Genomic DNA, 25,096 nt, shown 5'->3' with positions numbered 1-25,096 from the left:
AATGAATCCTGGCTACATAGGGCTTAAACTGTAAAATTAAAAGTATACTTAGTGATTGACTGCTAATCAATTCTATACAGCCTGCTTTTTCCACACTGTTTCATGTTTGGAGATGCAGTATTTAGTTTAGTACTTTACTTCTAGTCAGGAACAGATAATGCTGGTTCACAGTGGCCCAGGCTGTCATACAGCATTTAAACATTAAAAATACTCTCCTTTACACACCTTCATGCTTTCCAAAATGTATGCCTTACTTTCTTCAGATGAACACAACAAATAATCTGTCTCTTTGAGTCCAAATGATGAGAGAATTTTTATTTTGAGGTGGACTATCCCTTTAAGTGTTCATGTTTTTGTGGCTTGTCTACAACACTCAGACAATAAAATGATTTACAACCACCACAGAGTTATAGTACCCTCATGGTGATCTTTGCTAGTTTTTCTTAGGTTTAGTTTCTTCACATCGACATTCTACAATTTCTGATGCTTAATTGTTATTTTTATTTTTATAGATTACTGTACTACAAACCATACTTCTGCTGCTGATGGAAAGGTGAGACTTTACTGAGACTATTGTTGAATGATGGTACATTTGTGCATTCTCCATCCCCTGTTTCTTCATCATACGTGTGTGCAGCTGGTTCAGTCCATGGGTGTGGCGATCTACCGTGCTCTGGACTGGGGCCTGGATGACAGCGAGGAGCGGGAACTGAGCCCTCAGCTCGAGCAGCTCATTGAGTTTATGGTCGGTGGTCAGGACAGCAGCGAAAGCAAACACTGCGGCAGTAATGCAGCTAAAGATGAAGGCTACAGTGGCCAAGATGAGGATGAAGAGGAGGAGGAAGATGGCACAGTGCATGGCATTCATACTATTCATCAGGTGATGGCGCTTTGTGCCCGCAGACTGGCAAATCCAGCGCTGGCACCCGAGCACTACCAGGCTGTGTGTCGAGCGCTTTTTCTGGAGACCCTTGAGCTGCGGACCTTCCTCAGCAGGATAAGAGATGCCAAAGAGGTGAGGAACTAACTCCCTTGTTGATGAATGCAATGCATCTTTAATAAAACATGAAATACTGAACTTAAAAATAAATGACATACAAATATCATATGTGCAGACGGCATGGGTTTAGAGGAAGATTATCAATTATCAGTGGCACAGGTCAGTAGTTCTCAACTGGGGGGTCACAACCCAAAAATGGATTACAAGTCATTTATTCTGATTGTGTACAGTAGATAGAGAGAGAGAGAGAGAGAGAGAGAGAGAGAGAGAGAGAGAGACAGAGAACGAGACAGCCAAATGCAATAAATAAAATGCAACCTATCATACAACAATGCATAGCAAGAATAGCAAAATAAACAGACAGACCTGCTTACCTTAATGTTTGTTTTTGTTGTCAAAGTCTAGTCAAATTAGATGAATGGCAGCAGGTACATGTAGCATGAGATGACCTCATTCTCTAAAATAATGAGTTGTCCACACTCACTAAAACACCTCGTTTAAACACGCCCCCATGTCTACGTCACTGTGTGGGAAGATTTGCATAACACCACCCGAATGTTCATGCAAAGAAAGAAGGCGTACCTTTGATTCTCGCTGTAGTATTGTTGTTGCCGCTGTGTGTTTCATTGTGAAAGTGAAACTAATTTCTTGGCCTCCCAAAAGGGGATGAAATCCGCTTCGTCATGCCTAGAGCTGACCTGTGCTGGTCGCTGAGAAAATACATCAACTTCATGCTGTGGATCGCCGCACTGGCTTTCACATGCATGAAACGGAGTCCAGCCCAGGGTCGTAACGTGGATTCTGCAAGCCCCGGGCCCCTAACCAAGTGTGTAATGCTGCATGACACATTTTATGGAGGACTGTTTCCTGAACCTGCAGACTAGCCTACAATGGGTCTGTGTTCAAAGGCTGTTCTACAAAGTGAGGCAGTTTCAAGGGTCTTATTGTTTTTTTCTAGTCATGCACACAGCATCACAGTATGGTAAGGGGCATAAAATTTCCGTCACACGCTTGAGGTATTCAGCCAATCACAACACACTGGATAGCTGGCCAATCAGCATAAACCTGGCTTTTTAGAATGATGAGCTTTGTAAAAATCAACGTGTTTCAGAAAGGTGGGGCATAGAGGATAAATAATGTACATTATGTGGCAAATATGTTTTTTTAGTCTTAAACCGCGTAAACACATTCCATTACAACAAATACACAACATAATGTTATTTTTAGCAACATCATATGACCAATACGAATTATTAGAAAAATATAACCAAGGCTTAAATACACTTGGAATGAGGGAGAAGGGGCGGTCACACTATACTTTGAACGTGAAATTATTTCGGACCACGTTGCGAATATGGGCGGGAGCAAGATATAACGGTTTCCCCTCAGTTATCACAACATGGATTAATATGTGCTTGTACTGTGTCTTTTGCGACGGCATCGAAAGCGTCTTATTATATTGCATTCTCTTTATCTCTCTCCCTAAGCAATAAAAAATTATAAAACATGTCCTCATTCAAATGTACCATTTGTTTCTGTTTCCACTGAGAAACTTTGCCCTCAGACATCACACACAAGCCCTCAAAAACACAAACACACACTACAACATAGTCTTACACACTAGGTGAGATAAATTCCGAACAATACTACAAAAAACAGTAATAAGTTACTCCCTCATAGTCACATGTTTCCACGTGGGTATCTGTGTGCTAACTGAGCTCAAGCTATGCTGACTTGAGAGAACAATATTGAACGCTAGTGCTTTCTAAATGACCACATGGTGTAAGCACTGAGAAATCTAGGGATTTGTGTGTAGAGTTCACCAAATTTGACTCATGTGTTAAAGCAGGGGAATAGTGTTTATAGTTAAGCGAAATGGGTGTGCTTTCTGAAAAATTTTAGCTCAAAAGCCTGCTTATAGTGTTCAAGAAATCAGAAAAACTGTAATGGTATCACATAAGCAGAAAAATGTAACATAAAAACAATTCAGTGAGGTAAAGTTTCAAGCATAAAATGGGTGTAGGCTAACATTACACGACTTTACAAATATTTGACATTCAATAAATATAATTCAGTGTATATCTATTTCAATGTGCAGCAGCTTTTCCCACATAGTCTAATGCTTTTTCACATAATTAAATGTTAATTAATCCAACAGGCTACATTTCTTAATTAGGGTAATGAAAAGAAGGCAGACAATAACTGTTCATTGTACTTTCCTTATCCTTTTGTCTGTTTATTCATGGTTTTTAGGTAAATGGGAAACAGTACTGAGAGATGAAGACGAGATGGCCACAATACCAATATTAATATTCAACAGGGAAAAAATAATTTGTTGCTTTTGTATTTGTTGAACAGAAACATAGCCAAATAAATTGTGAACGATTTGTGTTTATTTAACAGCTGTGGTGGTGTTTATGGCATATATCTTGCATTTCCCTTCCATCTGGCATCCTTCCATTCCAAACAGTAATCAGCTTCATTTTTGGAAGGTGTGATGTACAGAATGTGTGTGTTATCAGTGCATCCAACCACATTGTAAATCCTAAAGGAAATTGTAAATATTAGGTTACTTAAAGGTCCCAACAAGATGTATCTGTCACAGTGTCTGGTTTGTGTTCCCTGGGTAACCACTAGATGTCCTCATTCCCCACTATCCCTGTCTCCTCATTGCACTCAGCTGTCCATGTTCATTTATCATTGCACACAGCCAATTCCCCAATAGCATCTTCATTTCCCTGTGTATATATACCTGTCTGTTTTAAAATGTGTTACGGAGTCCTTGTAGTTATCACGCCACTTCTAAGTCCTGTTCTTGCCCGTTTGTTTTGTGTCTGTTTATGTTTGATTGCCACTTTGGTTTTGACTCCTGCTTGGACTGAATTTGATGTAATGGTTTTCCCTTATGAAATAATCTTACTGCGATTGTATCTACCTGTCCTCTGTTCTTGTGTGGGGATCGTGACAGAAAGAATCCGTCACACAAGATCCAGCGGTATGTTTTTTGATGTTTCTTCCCCAGCCACCGAGCGGGAGAGAAGGAGTTGTTTTGAGGGGACCTGCCTGGTAGTTTTCCGTGAACCCGGGGAGATCGCAAAGGAGTGGTCGAGAGGAGGTCCGGCATCACTCTCCACCATGGCCCCCCTTCGACCCGGAACTCATTTGGGACGGATCGGAGCCGCCGTCTCACCATGGCGGACGGAGAGGGGAGAGGAAGCACACCTCTGCTAAGCCAGCACCACTGCACAAGATGGCTGCCAGCCCACCGCCGATGCACAAGATGGCCGGCAGCCCAGTGCCGCTTCGCAGAATGTGGACCCTCCAGAGTCAGGGCTAGTCACCGTTGACCTTCCAGAGTCAGGGCTAGTCACCGTTGACCTTCCAGAGTCAGGGCTAGTCACCGTTGACCTTCCAGAGTCAGGGCTAGTCACCGTTGACCTTCCAGAGTCAGGGCTAGTCACCGTTGACCTTCCAGAGTTAGGACTAGTCACCGTTGACCTTCCAGAGTCAGGGCTAGTCCATGTTGACACTCCGGAGTCAAGCCAAGTCACCGGTGAAATTCATGGACAAAGGCAAGTCACCAATGATCTTCATGGGCAAGGTCCAGTCACCAGTATTCTTCATGAACAAGGTCAAGTCACCGACTATCTTCATGGGCAAATGCAAGTCACCATTGATCTTCATGAACAAATGAAAGTCACCAATGATCTTCATGAACAAATGCAAGTCACCGATGATCTTCATGAAGAAATGCAAGTCACCAATGATCTTAATGAGCATAGTCGGGCCACCAATGATCTTCATGACCAGAGTCAAGTCAGCATTGATCTTCTGGAATCCAGTCTAAACACCATGGGATTACCAGAGTCGCTCCATGTCTCTGTAAAACTATCAGAGCCTCTCCATGCTTCTACTGAATTACCAGAGCCTCGCCACGTCTCTGCTGAACTACTAGAACCTCTCCTCGTCTCGGCTGAACTACCAGAGTCTCTCCCCGCCTCTGCAGAACTTCTAGAGCCTCGTCGCATCTCAGCTGAATTCTCTGAGCGCTCGACTGATCCTGTCGTGGCCACGGAGGCTACCCTTAACTTGTTCATGTTCTCTGTTTCAGACTTGCCTAACCAGACTTGCTCTCCTGTTTATTCGATTCCCACTGTGGTGGTCTTCTTCTCCGCCCTGGTGGGCTTCTGTCTCGACCACACGGATGTGGTGGTCCTCTGCGCTGCCCTGGTGGGCCTCTGTCTCAACCGCATGGCTGTGGTGAGCTCCGGTTCCACCCGTGCCGTCCCGTTGGGCCCAAGTTCCAGTTGCTCCACCTTGGAATCCTGCCTGGTCGGCACTGTCCTGGGTCCCTGAACGCTCTGACCCACCCTGGTCTCCTTGTTGTATTGTTGTTGTTGTTGTTTTTTTCACTTCCTGTCTCTGTTCCCCTCTATGAACCTGGCCCTCCGTCCCTCCCCCTGATCCTCTGCCGGTCCACCTCCCTCCTGGGTTTCTTGATTTAGTTTTTGCACTTCTTGTCTCTGTTTCCCCGTTATACCTGGTCTTCTTGTCTCTGTTTCCCCATTTTTACCTGGCCCTCCGTCCCTTCCCCTGAGCCTCCACCATCCACCTCCATCCTGGTCTCTTGTTTTGTTGGTCACGTCTTGGAGCGTCTGGTAGCTGCTCTGTAGAGGAGGGGTTATGTCACAGTGTCTGGTTTGTGTTCCCTGGGTAACAACTAGATGTCCTCATTCCCCTCTATCCCTGTCTCCTCATTGCACTCAGCTGTCCCTGTTCATTTATCATTGCACACAGCCAATTCCCCATTAGTATCTTCATTTCCCTGTGTATATATACCCTCTCTGTTTTAGTATGTGTTACGGAGTCCTTTTAGTTATCACACCACTTCTAAGTCCTGTTCTTGCCCGTTTGTTTTGTGTCTGTTTATGTTTGATTGCCACTTTGGTTTTGACCCCTGCCTGGACTGGATTTGATGTAACGGTTTTCACTTATTAAATAATCTTACTGCGATTGGATCTACCTGTCCTCTGTTCTTGTGTGGGGATCGTGACAGTATCAAGTGAACACCATTTAAAAATGGTACCGTTCCAAATAAATATGCATGTGGATATGGAAAAATAAATACAATTTAATTAAATCCTCTGCTGATATAAAAACACTGCAAATTAAAATAGTCTCCTTGTCTACAGTATCCTTATAAAAGACATACAAGACTAAATATTGTATATACTGTATGTCTTATTGTTACAGTCGTGGGTATGCTAGCGTAGGGATCAAGCACATGAGGAGGGTATACATCAAAACAGGGGTTTAATGAACCTCAATAGAGGTAATACTGCTAACATAGAAAATATAAAACATTACTACATTAATCATGGATGTGGAAGAACTAAACAGACAGGGTGTTTAAGCACACAGGAGGTAATCAGGAAACTGGAGACTGGTGGGGATCAATCAATTAACAAAACAAGAACAGGAAAAAGACCAAATAAGGAAACTGAAAGTTACTGAACCTAACAGTTCGCCCCCTCCCAGAACGGTGCGTCCTCGCACCGCAAGAGGAATACCAGTGGAGGGAGGGTGGGGGTTCTGGCGTGAGGCAGGCAAGGGGCAGGCGAAGAGGGAGCAAGGAGCTAAGAACCGGGGCAGTGTGGATGGAGGGGCCAGGGAGGAAACCGGAGCAGGAGGAGCCAGATGGTGCTCCAGAGACCAGCCAGGATGGAGATCCATGGTGGAGTCGACGGCGGGAGGAGCCAAGGTGGAGGAGGAGCCGATGACACCAGGGGGCCGACAGATGGAGACTGCGCCAGTGGTTGAGGAGCTCAAGATGGAGCAGAGCAGCCGCAGAGCCAGGGTGAAGCTGAGGATCCGGAGGGCCAAGGTGGAGCAGAAGGCTCAGGCGACCAAGGCAGAGGCGGAGCCCTGGAAGACCACTGCAGAGCTGGAGTGACTGAGGATGGACCAGAGGGAAGGAGGAGCCTGACTGAGCTGGAGGGATGGAGTGACGAGGTGAAGCCAGAGGAATGGAGTCCAGAGGAAGCGGATGGTCGACGACTGACCAAGGTGGAGCCGGATGGACAAGGGAGCTCGGTGGAGCAGGTGGGATGCCAGGCCACGGTGGAGACGAATGAGCTAAGAACCAAGGCGGAGCCACTGGGTCGAAGGATCGAGGAGGAGTCCAGGGCTCGGAGGCTGGAGGCGGAGACAGGGAATCCATACGCCAAGGAGGAGCTGGAGACTGGAAGTCCTGCGGCGATCCATCACATCCAGATGGCGCTGACTGAGGGTGAGCTGCAGGACTAACTGGCACCAGCAGAAATGAGTTCAAGGAACTGGCTGGTCTAGGAGGAGATGAGAGAGGGAGGATGGGAGGAAACACAGGAGGATCAGGGCTGGACAGAGCCAGCAGAGAAACAGGAGATACGGGGCTGGATTGAACCAGCGAAAGTGGAGCAGAGGAACTGGCAGGTCTAGGAGGAGGCGGGAGAGGGAGGCTGGGAGGGAATACAGGAGATTCAGGGCTGGACGGCACCATCGGAGAAAAGAAAATTCAGGGCTGGGCGGAACCAGTGGAGAAACAGAAAATTCAGGAATTACCTCCACAAACCAGTCCATAAGGTCCATAAATTGCTCCATAAAACTTCCAGAAACTAAATACAGCTCACCCTCAGTCACAGGAGTGTGGGCCGGGCTTTCCTCCACGCCCTCGATCACCACTAATCATCCCACGATGTCCAGTGTTGCCGGTTCACACAACTGGTCAGTTGCGCTCACAAGTTCCTGCTCTCTGTCGGTGATTGGCTCGGGCTCTGTAGCTACAGTGGGCTCTAGCTCCGTGCGGAGGGATGGCAGCTGGCTGGTCTCTGGTTCGGGAGTGGGGCTGGAGATATCCTCTTCGGTGGTGCAGATGGTAAATGGGGATCCATTTTTCTCCAGGACCCACAGGAGGTAATCAGGGAACTGGAGACAGGTGGGGACCAATCAATTAACAAAACAAGAACAGGAAAAAGACCAAATAAGGAATCTGAAAGTCACTGAATGTAACACTTGTATAGAAAATGCATCATGATATAAATTTTTTTTAGATATTTGTATTGGAAATAAGGCAAAAATAAAAATAAGGCAGCGTGATTTAATCAATGAGATGTTTAAACATTGCTAACGCTTTAAAAAGGGGGAGGAGACTGAAAGAAACTCTGGTTTTACCAAAGAAAACCTGCTACCAACCAGATTATGTTCACGTTACTATGGTGAATTACAGAGAGGTTTCGTTTAGTCTTTTATTGAAACCAAAAACACAGAGTTTCCCTTTTCTGGGGCTAACTAACTCACTAACTAACATATACACACATATTATATGACTGTTCTTGGTCTTGCTCTTCCTTGTTCTCCACCTCATATACTCTTCCATACCTCTCAAATTGATGGCCATCTGTGCACTTTGAACTGGCTTAAATTTTGTGCATTCACATATTTAGAAACAAGTGTGAATAGTTTTGAACTATTGTGTGTAAACAATGACAACCGTGCTCCCGTTGTGCTTAACTTTTGCATTCTTGTATTTAGGGTTTTGCTTCACAAATTTATGACATTGCAAATTGCATTTTAATGAGTGAGAATGTGTTTTGAGTTTTACAAAATGAGTGCATAAGATCTGCACACAGTGTCTAAACTGCCTGAACTTGTTAGAGGTTTTGGAGAAAGGGTGATTTATTTGACAAATTGGCTATCAAAGGCTATCAAGAATTTGGTTCAGAGAATGGAGTTTAGTGTCTCAGCAAATTTGAAAAACTTTAAGTTGATGCACAGTAGTGGACAACAAAGTTGAGTATTTTTTTCTCAATGTAGGAAGTCTTAGTCACAAACCACATTGGTGAAAGACAAGACCAGATGATGTGTGTGTGTTTGGTGTTGGCTTATAAAGACCCACTATTGAGGCTAATGGGAGACAGGTGTTGTGATTTTAGAATGTATACAGGTGTGAGACTGGAGGGCTTCTGGGAAACGTAATGCACAGAAGTGACAGGTATGTGACCGTTGATCCTGACAGTACCCCTCCCCCCTTCCAGATGGCACAGCCTTGCGCATAACAGAATATAGACAGCTAGGACAGGAGGGCTGGCGTCCTGGGGCTGTGTCGGTTGGCAGGCATGTGAATAGGAATCTAGAGGCAGGTGAGAGAATCTCAAGGACAGCAACAGAAACCTAGAAAACCATGGCAGAAAAGGTAGCAGAGAAGTAAGAATCCTTCAGAAAAACAAGCAGAATTGAGAACCACCAAGGCAGACCCGGTGGATTAGGAAGGGTTGTCAAGATCGAGGACCACCAGGAAGGAGCAGGTGGAACTGACAGAGCATGAGGTTCTCATGGTGGAACTGAGGATCTCAGACAGACTATTTGGAATGCCGTCCAACAGGAGATCTGGCTGACTTAAGGCCAATAGGAGGGTCAGCTGAGAGATCACGAGGGAACATGGAGTAACCTCCATGGCTACATAATGTCAAACAGGAACTTTGGGAATTACCTTCTTGGTATAATCTGGATGGACAAAAAAATGCGGGAAATGACCTCTACTTCAATAGGAGTAGGAGAGCAGTGTGTGGCCCAAAGACACATTATGGCCGTCACCATAATAGGGAGTAAAAACAGTGGTAGAGGGGTCTCAGTGCATAGCTCTAGGATGATAGGGCAATCTGCTCTGGTCAAGGCCTGGAGCCTGCACTGGACTCCCCATGGTACCATCACTCCATAGTACCCTATAGGAAAGCTTCAACTGGATGGCCATCTTGGAAAATGTATAGGAGCAAATTCACAAGACTAGAGTATAGAATGCATATGGCTGTTGTTGGAATAGATCTGGTCTTCTGTCAGCAAGCAGGAGGATCAACACAGGTAGATATCTTTAACTTAGATTTGTTAGTAGAACCAGAAGACAAGTGGTGAAGCAGCAAAATGATTGTTTAGAATGCAAAAGTCCAACATAAACTTGATCAGTTTTAATTTTCCATGTATTAAAGGTGAGGAGGGATCAGTGCCAGATCACAGAAAATGGAAGCAGATGATGACGGAGAAAAAGAGGGATTCATAGTAGGTAATTAGCATAGGTAGGTAGCTAGTTAAGTTGATTTACAGTAGTGGACAACAAAGGTGAGTAGTATCATCAAGTCAAGTCTGCTTTATTGTCAATTCTTCCACATGTACAGTACATACAAGTGTAGTTTACTAGTGAAGTGACAGGCAATTGACTGATGATCCTGGCAGAGAACAGGGGAACCTGATTTATGCAGGCTAGTCTGAGCATGTAAATATCAAAATTCAAGAGCCATTTAGAAACCAATGATCTTAAATAAATTTCAGTGTTTGATTTTAAGAATAAATATGTCACAGTGTGGTGTGATCTTGACAGCCACTAGAGGGCACCCTTCTGGATCATTGTTTGTTTTGTTTGGGACTTCAGTTCCCACATTGCACTGATTATTATTTCATTACTCCAGCTGTCATTTACCCATTAGCTCACTCTGCTAATCATGCTCACCTAGTCTTTTGTTGCTGCAGTGTTGCTACTGTTTCTTTGTGTTTCTTTATGGATTCTGTGTTTGTGAAATACCTCTTGCCAGTGTTTTTGCTCTGTTTTTGTTTTGGGACTTTTCAACTGCATTTGGATCTTCTATGCTTTCCAGAGTTTTCCGTTACAGGATGTGGCAATATATAGATGTGTTTTTTTTTTTTTTTTACATTAAATAAGTGTCCCTCAACTGCGGTAAAAAGAGGGTTTACCAATAGTGAGAAAGTTTTTTTTTTAAAGGGCAAAATAATTTATTAGATTTTAATGAAATATTATGAACTAGAATAACGTGCACCAAAGAGCAATCACAATAAAACTGGGAACATACTGTATATAAAGAAAGTAAAATGTGTCATTTTGCTATTTCATGTCAACTTTTGCCTGCATCTCATTAACAAAACTCTGGAAAAGTATACTATATACATATATGTTTTATTCTAAACATTGATGTATTAAAATGTATTCAAATTTCCATTTTCCTTATTACAATTTGAGTATGTATTTATACATTTACATCGGCAGCATATAATGCGAGTAGGAAAAGGTGTGTGCTTCTATCCACACGAGCTTTAAACAGAACATTACCTATTTATATCCCACACAGTTTAACTCTTGTCCAAAGAAAAGAGTGCCCCAAAACTGAGACAATTTGAATGTTCCTTAAAAAACATATTTTTGAGCTTTATATTTATAATGAAACACAAAGGAGCAGTTTAGGAGCTTCTAAACAATTCAGAGCTGTTTTAACATGGGTATATTCAATATTGTTGATTGTGTTATGTTGAGGTCTAGTGTAGTAATACCAGCCAGTAGAGATCCACAGACAGAGAGTATGGATGGTGTAATTTGTGCCCAGACAGCATGGATCTTTTTGTTTATGTTACATGACTATAATAAGATTAAGGATAGCTTAATGGGTGAGTAAAATCTTTAGAATAAAACCTTTTAGAATCAACAGCAGGGCAGGATTTGCTCTTAGCCTAGTGATGTGTTGTTTGCGAACAAGTCGGCTCTTATGAATGATATGCGTCAGCTCCCATCTGAGAAGCGTTTTTTTTAAGAAGGCTTTTTTAAATTCTGCTTCCATTTTCTTTTCTTTTTTTACTTTCATATTACAAGAAAAACAAATGTGCACAATGTGACACGGTTAATAGATATAATGATACAACTGTATTAGATGCTTCTGTTTTGCACACTGTAATTAAGTTTGTATTTGTTATATGATACACCATGTTAAATTTTTGAGTTTGATTGTTATGATAGTTTGTGTTTTGGATAGTTCACTACCCGACAGCACATACCCTGATACATTGCATCTATTTAATGTCTGCATTTACATCTGCAAGAGTGTTTGCACATGTGCAATGTGTCTCAACGTGAAGATGTTTATGATTTAGAATGTATGTAAATCAGATTTTTCTAAGACGTTTATCAGATGTTTCTACACAGCAGGTGTTTCCCAGATCAAAGACATCTTAGAGACATACCTAAGCAATCTGGGTAATAACGTGATAACATACATTAGGTTTTCATACCAAAAAAATAATTTAAAAGTATATAGTCAGCTGCAAATATGTCTTGACCCCAAAAAAATTCTAACAAAAGGTTTCTCAGTGGTTTACAGTAGTATCAAATGTACTTAAAAACATACTAAAAGTTTACCAAAGTTTGACTCCAAGAAAGGCCCCGTTTTTCAAAATAGCTGCCGCCAGGTCCTTAAAATGACCATTACTCCTTTGTACTCCTACTAGACCAGAAATATTTGTGCCTGATACATGTTTTTGCCATGTAATATTATAGCTAGCATATTTACAAGAGAGATAAGTGATTACAAGTCCAATTATACAATAAAGCAATTAGTTACAAGCATATTTATGGGGAAAATATGTACAATTTCCCTTAAGTACATGCAGGTACATGTAAAAAAAAAAAAAAAAAATAGAATATCATGGAAAAGTTATTTATTTTTTGTAATTTAATTTAAAAAAGCAAATCTTTTATATTCTACATTTATTGCACATGCACAAACTGAAATATGTAAAGAGTTTTTGTTTGACTTCTGATGGTTACGACTTACAGGTTCAGTATCTCCAAAGTAGGTTTAATTATGCTATCAATACTTGGTTAGGGCTCCTTTTGCAATTACTGTCTGTGGTACTGCAGGTTGCTTTGATGGGGCCTTCAGCTCCTCTGTATTGTTTTTCAGATGTTACTTATCTTCCTATTCACAACACCCCATAGATTCTCTGTGAGGTTCAGGTCAGGTGAGTTGCCTGGCCAATCAAGCACAGTAATATCATGGTCAGCAAATCACTTGGAAGTGGTTTTGGCACTGTGGGTAGGTTGTGAGGGTCTTGCACTTTGTTTTATGTTTTGTTTCTTGTGTCTAGTATCAGCACATGGCTTTGTTAATTGTTTTCTTGGCCATGTGCTCCTTTAGCCCCTCCTCCTTGTTTCCTGTTTACCCCCCCCCCCCCCTCGTCAGCCTGGTCAGTCTTATTGTACTCAACTGTCCCTCATGTATTTTCCTCCTTATTTATAGTGCCCCTTACCCTTTTGTGTTTGCTGGTTCATGGTCATTCACACCCTCTCTGTCTCTGTATGTGGCTGAATACGCGCCCGTGTCTCCTTGTCTGGTTGGTCTTGTGCCCTTGTCTAGTCCTTGTAGTTCTATGTTTTTGTCTTGCTCCTTATTTTAGTAACTTGTTTGTTCTTGCTTTTGGCTTTTATTTGTAATATTTATTTGGCTTTTCTAGTCTTGATTCTTGTTGGTTAAACTGGTAATTTCTTATCTTGTTACTTAACCTTTTATTAGTTCATTGGCTTATATCTTTCCTTGTCTTGAGTTTAATTTGTGTTTTTGTGGAGCTTTGTCCTGTCTAGTTTTGTGTTCGAGTTCCTGACCTGTCCCCGTGTGTACTGCCCTGGTTTTACCTACCTGGCACTTGGTCTGTTTCAGAGTCAGTGTTTAACAAGTGTTTGAGATCTGATCTACGGTGCTTTGTGTGGTCTTCTCCATCAGCCTGGTTTTGCTGCCCCCTCTGTTGCCAAGTATTCTGCCAGTTGTTTCCTGAAGCTTTCCCAGTGGCCTCCCCTAGCTGTTCCTGTTAACTGTTATCCTGTTGTGTTATCTATTGTTCACTTCACTACCCTCTTGTATCAGTCTGTTTTGTCAATAAAACCTTATTACCTCCCAATGAAATTGGGTCCTCCCTCCTAGAGCCCTGACATAGGTGCTAAATTCCTGCTGCAAAAAATTAAATCAGCATCTCCATTAAGCTTGTCAGCAGATGGAAGCATAACGTGCTACAAAATCTCCTGGTAGATGGCTGCATTGACTTTTGACTTGATAAAATATAATGAACCAACACCAGCAGACGTCACGGCACTCAAATCATCACTGACTTCAGAAGCGTCACACTGGACTTTGGATTCTGTGCCTCTCCAGTCTTCCTCCAGACCTTGAATTCCAAATGAAATGCAAAGTTAACTTTCATCTGAAAAGAGGACTGTGAACCACTGAGCAACAGTCCAGTTCTTTTTCTTCTTATCCCAGGTGAAATGCTTCTGATGTTTGTTTTTTTTTGGTTCAGGAGCGGCTTAGTTTTAGGAATGTGACTGCTGTAGCCCTTTTCTTGAAGATGTCTGAGCTTGATGACTCTTGATGCACTGACTCCGGCTTCAGTCCACTCCTTGTGAAGCTCTCCCAAGTTCTTGAATCTGCTTTTTCTGACAATCTTCCCAAGGCTGAAGTCATCCCTGTTGCTTATGCACCTTTTCCTACCACACTTTTTCCTTCCAGTCAACTTGCTATAAATATATTTTGATACAGCACTCTGTGAACAGCCAGCCCTTTCAGCAATGACCTTCTTTGGCTTAACCTCCTAGTGGAGGGTTATGATGATTGTCTTCTGGACAACAGTCAAGTCAGTAGTCTTTCCCATAATTGTGATTGCATGTTCTGAACTAGCCCAGGAGGTACCCAGTATTTATACTAATAATTAATAAAACTAATCAAGCTCAAAATGGAATATTCAAATTTTTTGAGATACTGATTTTTTTATTTTCCTAAGCTGTAAGTCGTAACAAACAGAATTTAAAAAATTTTTTTTTTTACTTTTTTAAATTAAATTACAAAAAATGCAGAACTTTTTTTTTAAGTAGTCAAGGATGAATTTTGTTTGAGCAAAATGGTATACACTGTGCTGCCAACAACATTACAATGAGTCACGCAATATCAAATGTCAATATTCTATTCTACCATCTTCTGAATTGCTGAAAATGGTGAATTTAGGTTTGTTGGGTTTAGTATAATGCCACCTTTATACTCTAAAACATCTATAAAGGATGCATTACATATTAATTACCTTATTAAAATTGAAAAGAGTGACCATTTTAGAGGTTTCACACACAGGCCTCTGTTCGGGCTAATACAGGGTTGTTTATGATCAAAGTTATGATCAAAGTTAAACAACTCCAATTTAAGTTACTTTTGGGTGCAATAACTTTTACTTCGAATGTAAAGTCTGTGTTTTAGCAAAACAAGTTACATGACATAGGCTAAATTGTTTACATCTCTGGTTCACCCCAAAAAATGATAAAACCTTACAGTATTCTCACAAAATCATGTATTCCATAAGTATGTAATCATGTCAGTGCAATTTAGACAAGTCCAATGGATTCACAGACCCAGAAAACATGGGGTTAGACACCAAGATTACTTGACTAAGTCAAATAATGAAGGAGTTAGGATATTTTAAGGGCGCCCATCTTGGACGCCATCTTGAAAATTACACCTTTCTAGTGGTCAAACTTTGGTAAACTTTTAGTATGTTATTAAGGACACCTAATACTACAAAAAACAGCTGAGAAACCTTTTGTTAGAATTTTTTTAGGGTTAGGTGTTTTATTTTCATATATGCAGCCGTCTAATAATATTTCAGAAAGGTTTATGGAGACAGAAATGTGACAAAATTATTTGAATCTGAATTCTGTTAATCTAAATTAATTGTTCAATCTGTGATTAAACAAAACTGAACATTAAATGGCATTTTATAGTTTTGCATTTTTTATGATTAAGTTTACTTTGAATAATTTAATTATATTTGTGTACACATACCAGACATAGGTCAAAAAAACATTTTCAAATTTGGGTGAATTATAAAAGCCAGAAGTGGTACTAATTAAAGAGCTGTTTGGGAGCCGAAAGAGCCGGTTGTTTTTACTGAGCTTAGCCGAATTATCTGGATCCCCCATTTTTATATTGTGTAAAACACCATATTACACAGTTTGTGTGAGAATTTAAGACTCTGATCTGATAACTATCTGATATTTTCCTGTAGATGCTGAAGAAGATCAAGACGGAGGAACCGCAGGAGGACAATTCCACCACTGAGCTTGATGCTCTTCAAAACACTGACTGGGTAAAACACGTGCTTATTAGAGCTGTTGTTGACACAGTAGTCTTGATTATTCATATTTGTCTGTGTGATGTCCAGCTGTATAAGCTGATGTAATGATGGAGATGTGTGTTTGTAGGCTCGGCTGTGGGTGCAGCTGATGAAGGATTTGAGGCAGGGCGTGAAGCTCAAGAAGGTGGAGGAGCAGCCCTTTAACCCTCTGCCCACAGAGTTCAGCCTCACACCCTTTGAGATGCTCATGCAGGACATCCGCTCACGCAAATATAAACTACGCAAAGTTGTGGTGAGTGCATTTTAACTACACTCGTGCTGAAGACACTGAAATGGCACCGAGGTTGCTGTAGTAAGTACATTTTGAGTGGTTTATCCCCCACTTAATCTCATCTTAACCCGGTAAATCGACTATATGTGTGAGATTATGGCTTTGGAAAGACTTTTCAGATGATGCAGCATGACAGTGATTAGCCATCGTCTTTATATATGATAATAACTATAATATCATGCCTCTGTGCCTGTTTTTCATCTGCAGGTAGATGGAAATATTTCCACGTGTGTGAAACGAAACGCTCATGAGCTGATTTTGGACTTTATCAGATCAAGACCCCCTCTTAAACCGGTTGGTTACTCACAATATCTTGTAATTAATCTGCAGTAACGCCATGTCTTAACCAGACACAGCCATATACAAAAGATGAATGCAATCACTTTCATATAAATTTACCAGTCACAGCCACAACAAGCAGCAGGATAGTTTGATTGTTGCTGGGTTTTTATATTTGTGGTGTTGCACTAACACTGTCCATTGTGAAAAATCATACATCTTTCCACTCCAAACAACACTTTTCACGATTCTATTCCATGTAATAAACCAACCAACTTTGAGATCATAACATTATAAACTATAATTTTATAAAAAAAAAATAAAAAAAGTATATTGAAAACTTATAGTGAAATCTTGAGTCCAATGAGGCAGTGAACGGTTTATAACATAAATAAAGCATTGTGAATGAATGTGATTAAATAAAAAAAATGTAAGTACAGTCTCTTTAAAGCAAGTCATTTCACTTCATGGCCATCTGTGAAATGCCTCTCTGGTATGTAAGTGCAGCTCCTATGTCTTTGAATGGGGAAACATTAAAATTCTCCAAAACTGTTCACCAAGATTACAAATAAATTTCATATTTGAAATCACCAATTAAATCTGACATAAATGTTGTTTCTTTTGCTCAAATAACATTCAAAAGCATGCACAGTCCTAAGCCCATGTTTTTTATAGCAACCAGGACTTCTAATTAACGTTCCCTCTAATTTTATTTTCTAGCTGAGCAAGTCTTTGGTACAGTATGACTATAATGTCATTATTACAAGTGTCCACATATATACAAATATGTAAAAGTAGTGAAGAGATAATGTAAGGACGCTGATTTGATTATGTTAATCACAATTCTCCATAGGAGAAGTTCTTGTGCTGTGAATTCTGTTTTCATGGTAACGGTGATCTGATTGGTTGATTACATTCAAACTGCTTCATTAGCATGACATATTTTTGTACTTCTTGCCATAACATTACGATGAACTGATAGCCTGATCTATCTTCATGATTATCGATAATTATAGGAATCTTTAAATGTTGATTTGTTCCCATTTTATATACCATTTTATAAGCGTCCTTAACTACTGTTTATATATTTAATAAGTATTTAATTACAGATGTGATTAAATGCATGTATCTAAAATGTAAGTACAATGTAACAACATGTATGTACAAATACACTGCATCAAATGCTATTGGTTTTTTTTACCTACTATGTATAACTAGCTGCTGCATTGCTTTATTAAAATGATCCTAGATTCTCAAAAGAAGAGAATGAAAGAGAGGTAAACCATCAGTGAATACAGTTTCTCCCAAAATGTGTATACTGTTTTGGTTTTAAGACTGTCCTGACGTCTGCAGGTGTCCGAACGCAGCCTGCCTCCTCCTCCCCAGCGGCAGCAGTCGCTCCATGATCGAGTCCTGGCTGAGATCAGACAAGATCACAAACTCAAACCTGTGGAGCAATCCAGTTCAAAGAGATGTATGTTCACCACATGCTACAGCGAAACACTGTTAAAAACACTATCGGTCATCCATAACTTCTGAAGCTCTTTAGCTTTCTCGTTGTGTGTTAAATTACTCACAGCAATGTTTCGTCTCTCTTCAGCATTTGGCTCATTACCCTGTCTGGCACACACCTGCCAATGTGACATCAAATCAACTTCCTGCCTTGACCTTTCAGTCACAGGAGCAGGGTCCCGCCCACCATCTCGCATGCGTGTTCTTCTAAAAGCTCCAACACTGGCAGAAATGGAGGAGATGAATATATTTGAGGTGAGAGATTTCAGTGCAGTCAGCATTACTTCCATGATCTTACCACTGCAGCAATGGTCTTGGAGATGATTTCCCAAACTTAAAGACTTTAAGTTGACTTTAAGGCTCACACTTTGTCTTCTGATTCAGGGTTTTACAAGCTGGATTGGTAGACCTCCCTGACTTAATTTTTCAGTTGTATTTATTGCCTCTATTTTGTTGGTGAAGGATGAGGACTCTCCAGATGGCATGGATATCAGGCGAGTGGAGAGCTCTCCTACACCTCTGAAGAGAGATCGCTCCTTCTCTGAACACGACCTGGATGAGCTTAGAGGGGAAGTGATGTCATCACTCTCAGAATCCCCTCAGCACACAGGTGTCGGTCCTCTGAGAGGAGAGAGACCTCGATCACACACGCTGACAGGCGTTGGACCTCCACACATCTATAAAGGTCAGACCTGGACAAATACCTTTAACACACATTGCTCAGAAAGATGTGCTTTACGAAGAGTTAACTGTGGTTAAAGTACATTCAAGGTACTATTTTGACTAATATAGTTTGTAGACTACAAATAATTAGCAAAAAAAAAAAAATTATATATCAAATTAAATTTTTTGGCAAAAAACAGTCAACAGCTTGAACACATTAATTTACACTGAATACAACTAATTACTCTTAAAACAATTAATTGAAAATTCATTAATAAAAACAGGATATATGTCACTAAATATTTATTTCAAGTAAATGACGTGCTGGGATTTTTTTGCAAATGCTGTTGCATGATGAAAGGAAAGCAATTCTGTTTTTGAATTAGTTAACTGAAATAAATAATTTTAATTTGACATGCTGAAAATAAACAGGTAACTGCAAACAAAGACGGGCAGATTATTTACGAGTTGCAGTTCATTACTGATTATAGTTTACTGTACATTATTAAAACTATAGTTAGTAAAGTAATCTAGGTTATTCATTTTAGATGACATTTTGTCTAGCTTGTTTTAAACATACCATTTTGATATAAAAAAGCAAACAAAAAGAAAATACTTAAACTTTTTTTTTAAATATATATATCAATGTCATAAAGTGCATTAGACATTACATTATACCAGGGTTTCCCAAACTGTGGTTAATGCAAGTACTGCAGTGGGTTTGTGCTCTGCATTTTACCCATCCAAGTCCACACACACACCTGGAGCAGTGGGCAGCCATATTGCTGTAGTGCCCAGGGAGCAGTTGGGGGTTCGGGGTTCGGGCGTTGCAAAGAAACACTTTTGGACATTGGACACTGCTTCACAGACCTGTTTCAGGACACTTTATCCTCCAGTCCATCGTGGCCATCTGAGATTCTCCGGAATGCAGAGATGAACAATGGCCACCTGAATAACCACCCGAGGTGACTGATCAAGAAACACAGCGGGAAACGCGCTGTGATTCGCAACAGACAGAGGAAAAGAGCTCACAGTCCTTCTCTACTTCGCATTCTGCTCTCCAATGTCCAGTTTCTGGAGAATAAGATGGACGATCTTAGAGCCAGTAGTTCTCTGTTTTATGGATGGACAGAACAGCCGAGGCCGGTAAATCCAAAGGTGGAGGAGTGTGTTTCATGATTTACAAGAAATTGTGTGACTTCAGGAATATCTCCACTCTGTCGCGCTCCTGCTCACCTCATCTGGAACTTTTATCCATTATTTGCCACCCATTCTATCTGCCCCGAGAGTTTTCATCAACCATTGTATACACAGAAACACAGAATTTGAATAGAGAACATTAAATAGAGTCTAATTTTCAGCTCAATGACTCCCGATGCATGTGGCAGGGACTAAGGACCATGTGTGCCTTTGATAACACATCCTCTGCAGAGGTGAGAGCAGAGGACTTTTTCTACAGCTGCTTTGAAAACAATCTAAGCAGCGCGAGTCTGTTGATCAGCGCGTCAGGAAGCAGCAGTCAGAACAGCGATAATCATGTGATCACCATGTAGGAGGATGAGGTTTGGACGGCTCTAAAGTGAGTGAACGTCAGGAAAGCAGCCAGACCTTATGGGATTTCTGGCCGTGTTCTGAGGTCCTGAGCTGATCAGCTCACTGGTTTGTTTACATCCATCTTTAATGAGTCTCTTGCTACCTCTGTGGTTCCCACTACCTTTAAAATTCTGTCATCATCCCTGTGCCTAAGAACAATAAACCCTCTAGTCTAAATGACTATCATCCAGTTGCCCTCACATCAGTAGTCATGAAGGTCTTTGAGGGACTGGTAAAAACGTCTCAGGTTACAAATGTAACCTTTGTTCCCTGAGAACAGGGAACGAGACAATACGTCATTGACATTATGGGGAACGCCTCAGGTGTGACAGGTGTCAGAAATCAAATATCAACTCACAGCAATCATGCTGACCGGCGACAGCCATGAATCATCAGCTTGAATGATGAGCGTGCGACCTAGATATATAAAAAGGGCGCCTTGAAACCATGACAATATCCTTTCGTCTTCAGGGACTGTTTGGCAGGCAGACCCCGAGGCATGGCTGGGAGACATATTGTCTCGTTCCCTGTTCTCAGGGAACAGAGGTTACATTTGTAACCTGAGACGTTCCCTTTCGAAGGGAAATTGGACAATACTTCATCGACGTTATGGGGAATGTAATACCCACGCCGCCATGCTAAAGGGAGTGCATGCTTAATGGCAGTGACAACTGTCAGAACCAGCAATTCAATGAACGCTAGAACCACTCACCCTCAGGTCACAATGGGCTGTCAGTGACAGCACTCCCTACGGTCATAGCCCAAGCTATATTATACCACAGAAAACCTCCATAAACATAGTTTAGTGAAAGGTCTACCTGGGCCTGGTCAAGGGCCTAGGACCACAACTTCAACTTCTTAGAAGGGGTCCCTTCTAGGGAATGTGGCTAGGGAACCCGAGGGAACCCCAGCCAGTCACTATTCAGGGGAATAAGCCACCTGAAATGCCACCAGGCAGGCCTGACCTGGTGTCACTACATAAGACACTACAGACTGGCCACTTCCTGTCTTTCTGAAGACAGAGCCTCTGGACACTTGCCTTTAGGAAGGTATCCGACCCGAGGAACTGCGGAGCAGGCAGTGAACCACTCGGCCCGGATCTCAGAGGTGGGATATCCTGGAGAGTATAACTCAGCATAGTGCTTTACAACCCTTGCCAGCGAGGGCTGTTTCTCTACTGGATCCACGGATCTACCCAGTGTTTGTGTTTCAAAACACTGAGGAGGCCTGTGAAGGCCTAAGGACTGATCTAACTGGGAGGCCTCATGAGAGGCCTACGACCGACTGACCAGACTCAGGAGACCACATACTCACATTGACCCTCAGTGAGGGGAGCATAAGATCTACCTGGTAGGCAACCAGGCTGTAGCAGGATAAAGAGGGTCCAGGAGGGAACCCGTAGCAGAGAATAAAATCTTGAGCCGTGCCAGGGCGCAAGCTCACCTTCGGTAGCTGCCTGATAAGGACTGCTAAACTTAAAGTAAGCAGCCACTAGCTTACAAAACCCAGCATCACTGTAAAACTACTCTCAGGGAGACCTGGAGAGGCCTACTACCTGACAACCACAGTATGTGGGAGCTCACCTTCAGAGAGGCCTGGTGAAGCCTACTACCTGATAACCACAATATGTGGGAGTTCACCTACAGAGAGGCCTAGAGAGTTTACCAGGTTACCTGTTACCAGATAATCATCTTAAGTGGAAACTGAAAGTAATTTGGAACTCAACTCCTGGGAAGCCTGGTGAGGCCTACTACTCGACAACCACAAAACATGGGAGCTCGCTTACAGAGAGGCCTGGAGGGGCCTACTACCTGAAAACCATGCTATTTGAAGGAGCTTACTTTCAGGTATGCCTGGATAGGCCTACTACCTGAAAACCATAGCTGATATAGTGAGCCAGACTGGCAGTCCAGTTGACTGTCTTTGGGGCTTTGCCTTCAGGGAGGCCTTATGAGGCCTACTACCTGATAGTTACAAAAAGCGGGAATTCAACTTCAGGGAGGCCTGTGGGGCCTGCCACCTAGTAACCACAGTATGTGGGATTTAACCCTCAAGGAGGCCTAGTAAAGCCTACTACCTGACCACCTCAAAATGTGGGAGCCCACGTTCAGGGAGGCCTAAAGAGGCCTACTAACTGAAACAGTCTAATCAGCTGGATGTGACAGCTGCTGTGGACTCGCCTAACAGGGAGACCTGGTCGAGCCTACTAGCTGATAGCAAGTCTATTCTGCTACTTTAATGAACATTGCTGGAACCATACTATTTAAAAAACTTTTCCTATAGTTTTGTCCTAGTGTATGTTCCACAATGTTGTGACCCACCTCCGAGGAGGCCTGTTAAGGCCTGCTACTCGGCAGTGAGCCTTCTGCCCAAACTACCAGGGCCAACCACCGAAGGTGAGCTGGCCTAGGAGCCCTATTTGGGGGCTATCCAGTCAAGGAGGGGGGCCTACTACCTAACCGTGCAGCCTTCATGGCAGAAAGCTGTTCCTACAGTATCCTGGTACCTAATCACATTGCCAAAGGCAGTGTACTCAACAAAAAGCAATACCCTTATAGCAGGGGAGTACAACATATGCCATTCTGCCTAGTGGAGGCCCCATTAGGGGCCTAACTACTAAATGCATAGGCGTCTGCTCTGGCTTCAAGGGAGCGGAGTTCAAAAACCGGAATGAAATGTAGTGTAGAACTCCCTGCTCAACCTGAGCCATCGTGGTGTGAGGTAAATAAATACAGAGCTGAGAATGGACTACTCAAAACTACCCTGAGTTAGCGGGGGAGTAACAACCATATGCCCCTGCAATGTTAGACAGGGAGCGGGCCTGCAAGTGGCTCCAAAGGGTGACATGGATTTGTCCGGCGCAGCTAAATTGCAAGCCAACCCACTTTCAACCCATCGGTCAAGCGATTAGCTCAACGGGCTGAGTGGAGCCAGCTCTAGAGGCCAAAACATCTCTGTTTAGCAGGGTCTGACGAACTGTTATTTCGCAGAGCGAAAGATGGCCTAACCCTGCCAGACTGAGCCTACCTCAGCTACTACCCTGCATTACTCTATCACCCCTGAATGCAGAGAAAGGGGCGGGCCTTGGCCAACAAAGGAGGCTGAAATCTAGGGGAGGAAGGCTAACACATAATGAATGCGGCAGCTATACTTAGCTACACGCCTTCAATATCCCTAGCATAGCCTAGGCCAGTTAGAGAGGTGGCCCAGGTGAGGGCCGACCTACAAGCATAGATCTACCTGAGGGCTCGGAGGAGCCACAGCCTACTTGATTGAGAGGCTGTGAAACACTCAACCTACTGAAACCTTACAGAGCTCAGGGAGCAAGTACTCAGGATACCAATGTCACAAACCGATAGGCAGGACATCTATCTGAAGATCTATCTGAAGTGCCAGCGTCAGTCTAAACCTAATGCAAAAAAGCTCTTCTTTTTTCTTTTTTTTGGAAAGACCAACTACTCTACCCCTGGGTGGCTAATAGCCCTGAGGCTAAACAGAAATGAGGGGTGGCCCACCACGCATATAAAATGTTATGACAGGAAGGCCATCACAAACTCAGCACGGAAGCCAAATCTTCTTTGAGCTTCTCCCTAATTCGTTCTAGCCACCAACTGGGAGAGGCTTCAGGGCCCTAAAGTCCAATACTTTAATTGCTCCTCTAAGAATGACCCCCTAGGTCTATACAGGGAACAAGGTCTGTAGAGAAATACAAATCAGTGTTAGTTATACACACAGAATTTTAAAGACCAAAACGTTCACCTGCGGCGTGAGGAGTGAAGACTCACCAGAGAGTTCTCAATGAATCTGGGGTCCACCACTTTTACATGCCTAAAAGAGGAGCTCACATCAACCAGTTGCTACGGCTGGCCATCAGAACATAGTTCTCATCATAAGGCCCATCCCCAGGGCTGGTGTAATGTAAACGCCTGGGGAGTCAAGAAGAGGGAGAGGGCTGGTAGAAAGGGCCTGCCAGGGAGATCAAACCCTACTTCCCCTGAGCGTTGCTGCGCTTGTGCTGAATGACCTTCCTTAAGTCCCTCTTCTTGCGGGAGGCTCGCCTCCTCTGCGTCCTACTCCTCCATGGAGGGGGCACACGAGAGGCAACACTAGACCTCTGGCCCTGTCTGTGGTCCTCACACCAAGACGGACCAGGTCCTCCCGCCTGCCTGGGCTGGGGCCCGGATCTCAGCTGTATACAGGTCTTAATACGGCTGAGCGCTCCTTCGCCTCCTTAAAGTTTTCAACCATTAATTGGCCGATCGCGGCAGCAATCTGTTTAGTGGCCCGGAGAGACAAATCTGTGGAACTGCCCCCTGGTCGAGATCCTGCAGCCGTGTACGCTCTGCCATTCAAGCGAGCCGTGGTTTTAAGGGGCTTGGATGGCAGAGTCGGAGCTTTTAGTTTGTTGACACCCGCCCAGATATGAGACAGTTCGCAAACATCTCGTCAATGGGCGGCATCGACCCATAACCATACTCCCTAATCCCCTCAACATCAGCGAAATTACCCCGCTGATGTCGATGAATACGGGCAGAGTACGGTTTCTTCCATGCCCTCTCAATCTCTGAATGGAGATCAGGAAGGAATGGAAGGCTCTGCTGAGCTGGTGGTCTATGTTCAGGGAAAAACCGATCGTCCAAACGACCGCGAACGATCTCTCCCTGAGCGCGCCGCCATGGCAACTGAAGTTTGTCAGTGGCCCGCTCCATAACTTCCACCAACTCTGCGTACACGGGGCA

General features: G+C 42.8%; 1 protein-coding gene across 1 annotated transcript in view; it reads left to right on the top strand.

The window, feature by feature from the left end:
• spire2 (spire-type actin nucleation factor 2) overlaps positions 1 to 25,096 on the top strand; it is a 36,147-nt gene that overhangs the window by 3,182 nt on the left and 7,869 nt on the right. The window contains exons 2-9 of the mRNA XM_052543517.1: positions 513 to 553; positions 638 to 1,015; positions 15,911 to 15,991; positions 16,107 to 16,271; positions 16,518 to 16,604; positions 17,943 to 18,063; positions 18,190 to 18,356; positions 18,564 to 18,786. Coding sequence (XP_052399477.1) covers positions 513 to 553; positions 638 to 1,015; positions 15,911 to 15,991; positions 16,107 to 16,271; positions 16,518 to 16,604; positions 17,943 to 18,063; positions 18,190 to 18,356; positions 18,564 to 18,786 — 1,263 coding nt within the window. The remainder of the gene's footprint in view (positions 1 to 512; positions 554 to 637; positions 1,016 to 15,910; positions 15,992 to 16,106; positions 16,272 to 16,517; positions 16,605 to 17,942; positions 18,064 to 18,189; positions 18,357 to 18,563; positions 18,787 to 25,096) is intronic.

The sequence above is a fragment of the Carassius gibelio genome, chromosome A25 (assembly GCF_023724105.1).
Source record: "Carassius gibelio isolate Cgi1373 ecotype wild population from Czech Republic chromosome A25, carGib1.2-hapl.c, whole genome shotgun sequence".
NCBI classification, from domain to species: domain Eukaryota; kingdom Metazoa; phylum Chordata; class Actinopteri; order Cypriniformes; family Cyprinidae; genus Carassius; species Carassius gibelio.
This window is presented reverse-complemented; position numbering and strand designations above follow the sequence as displayed.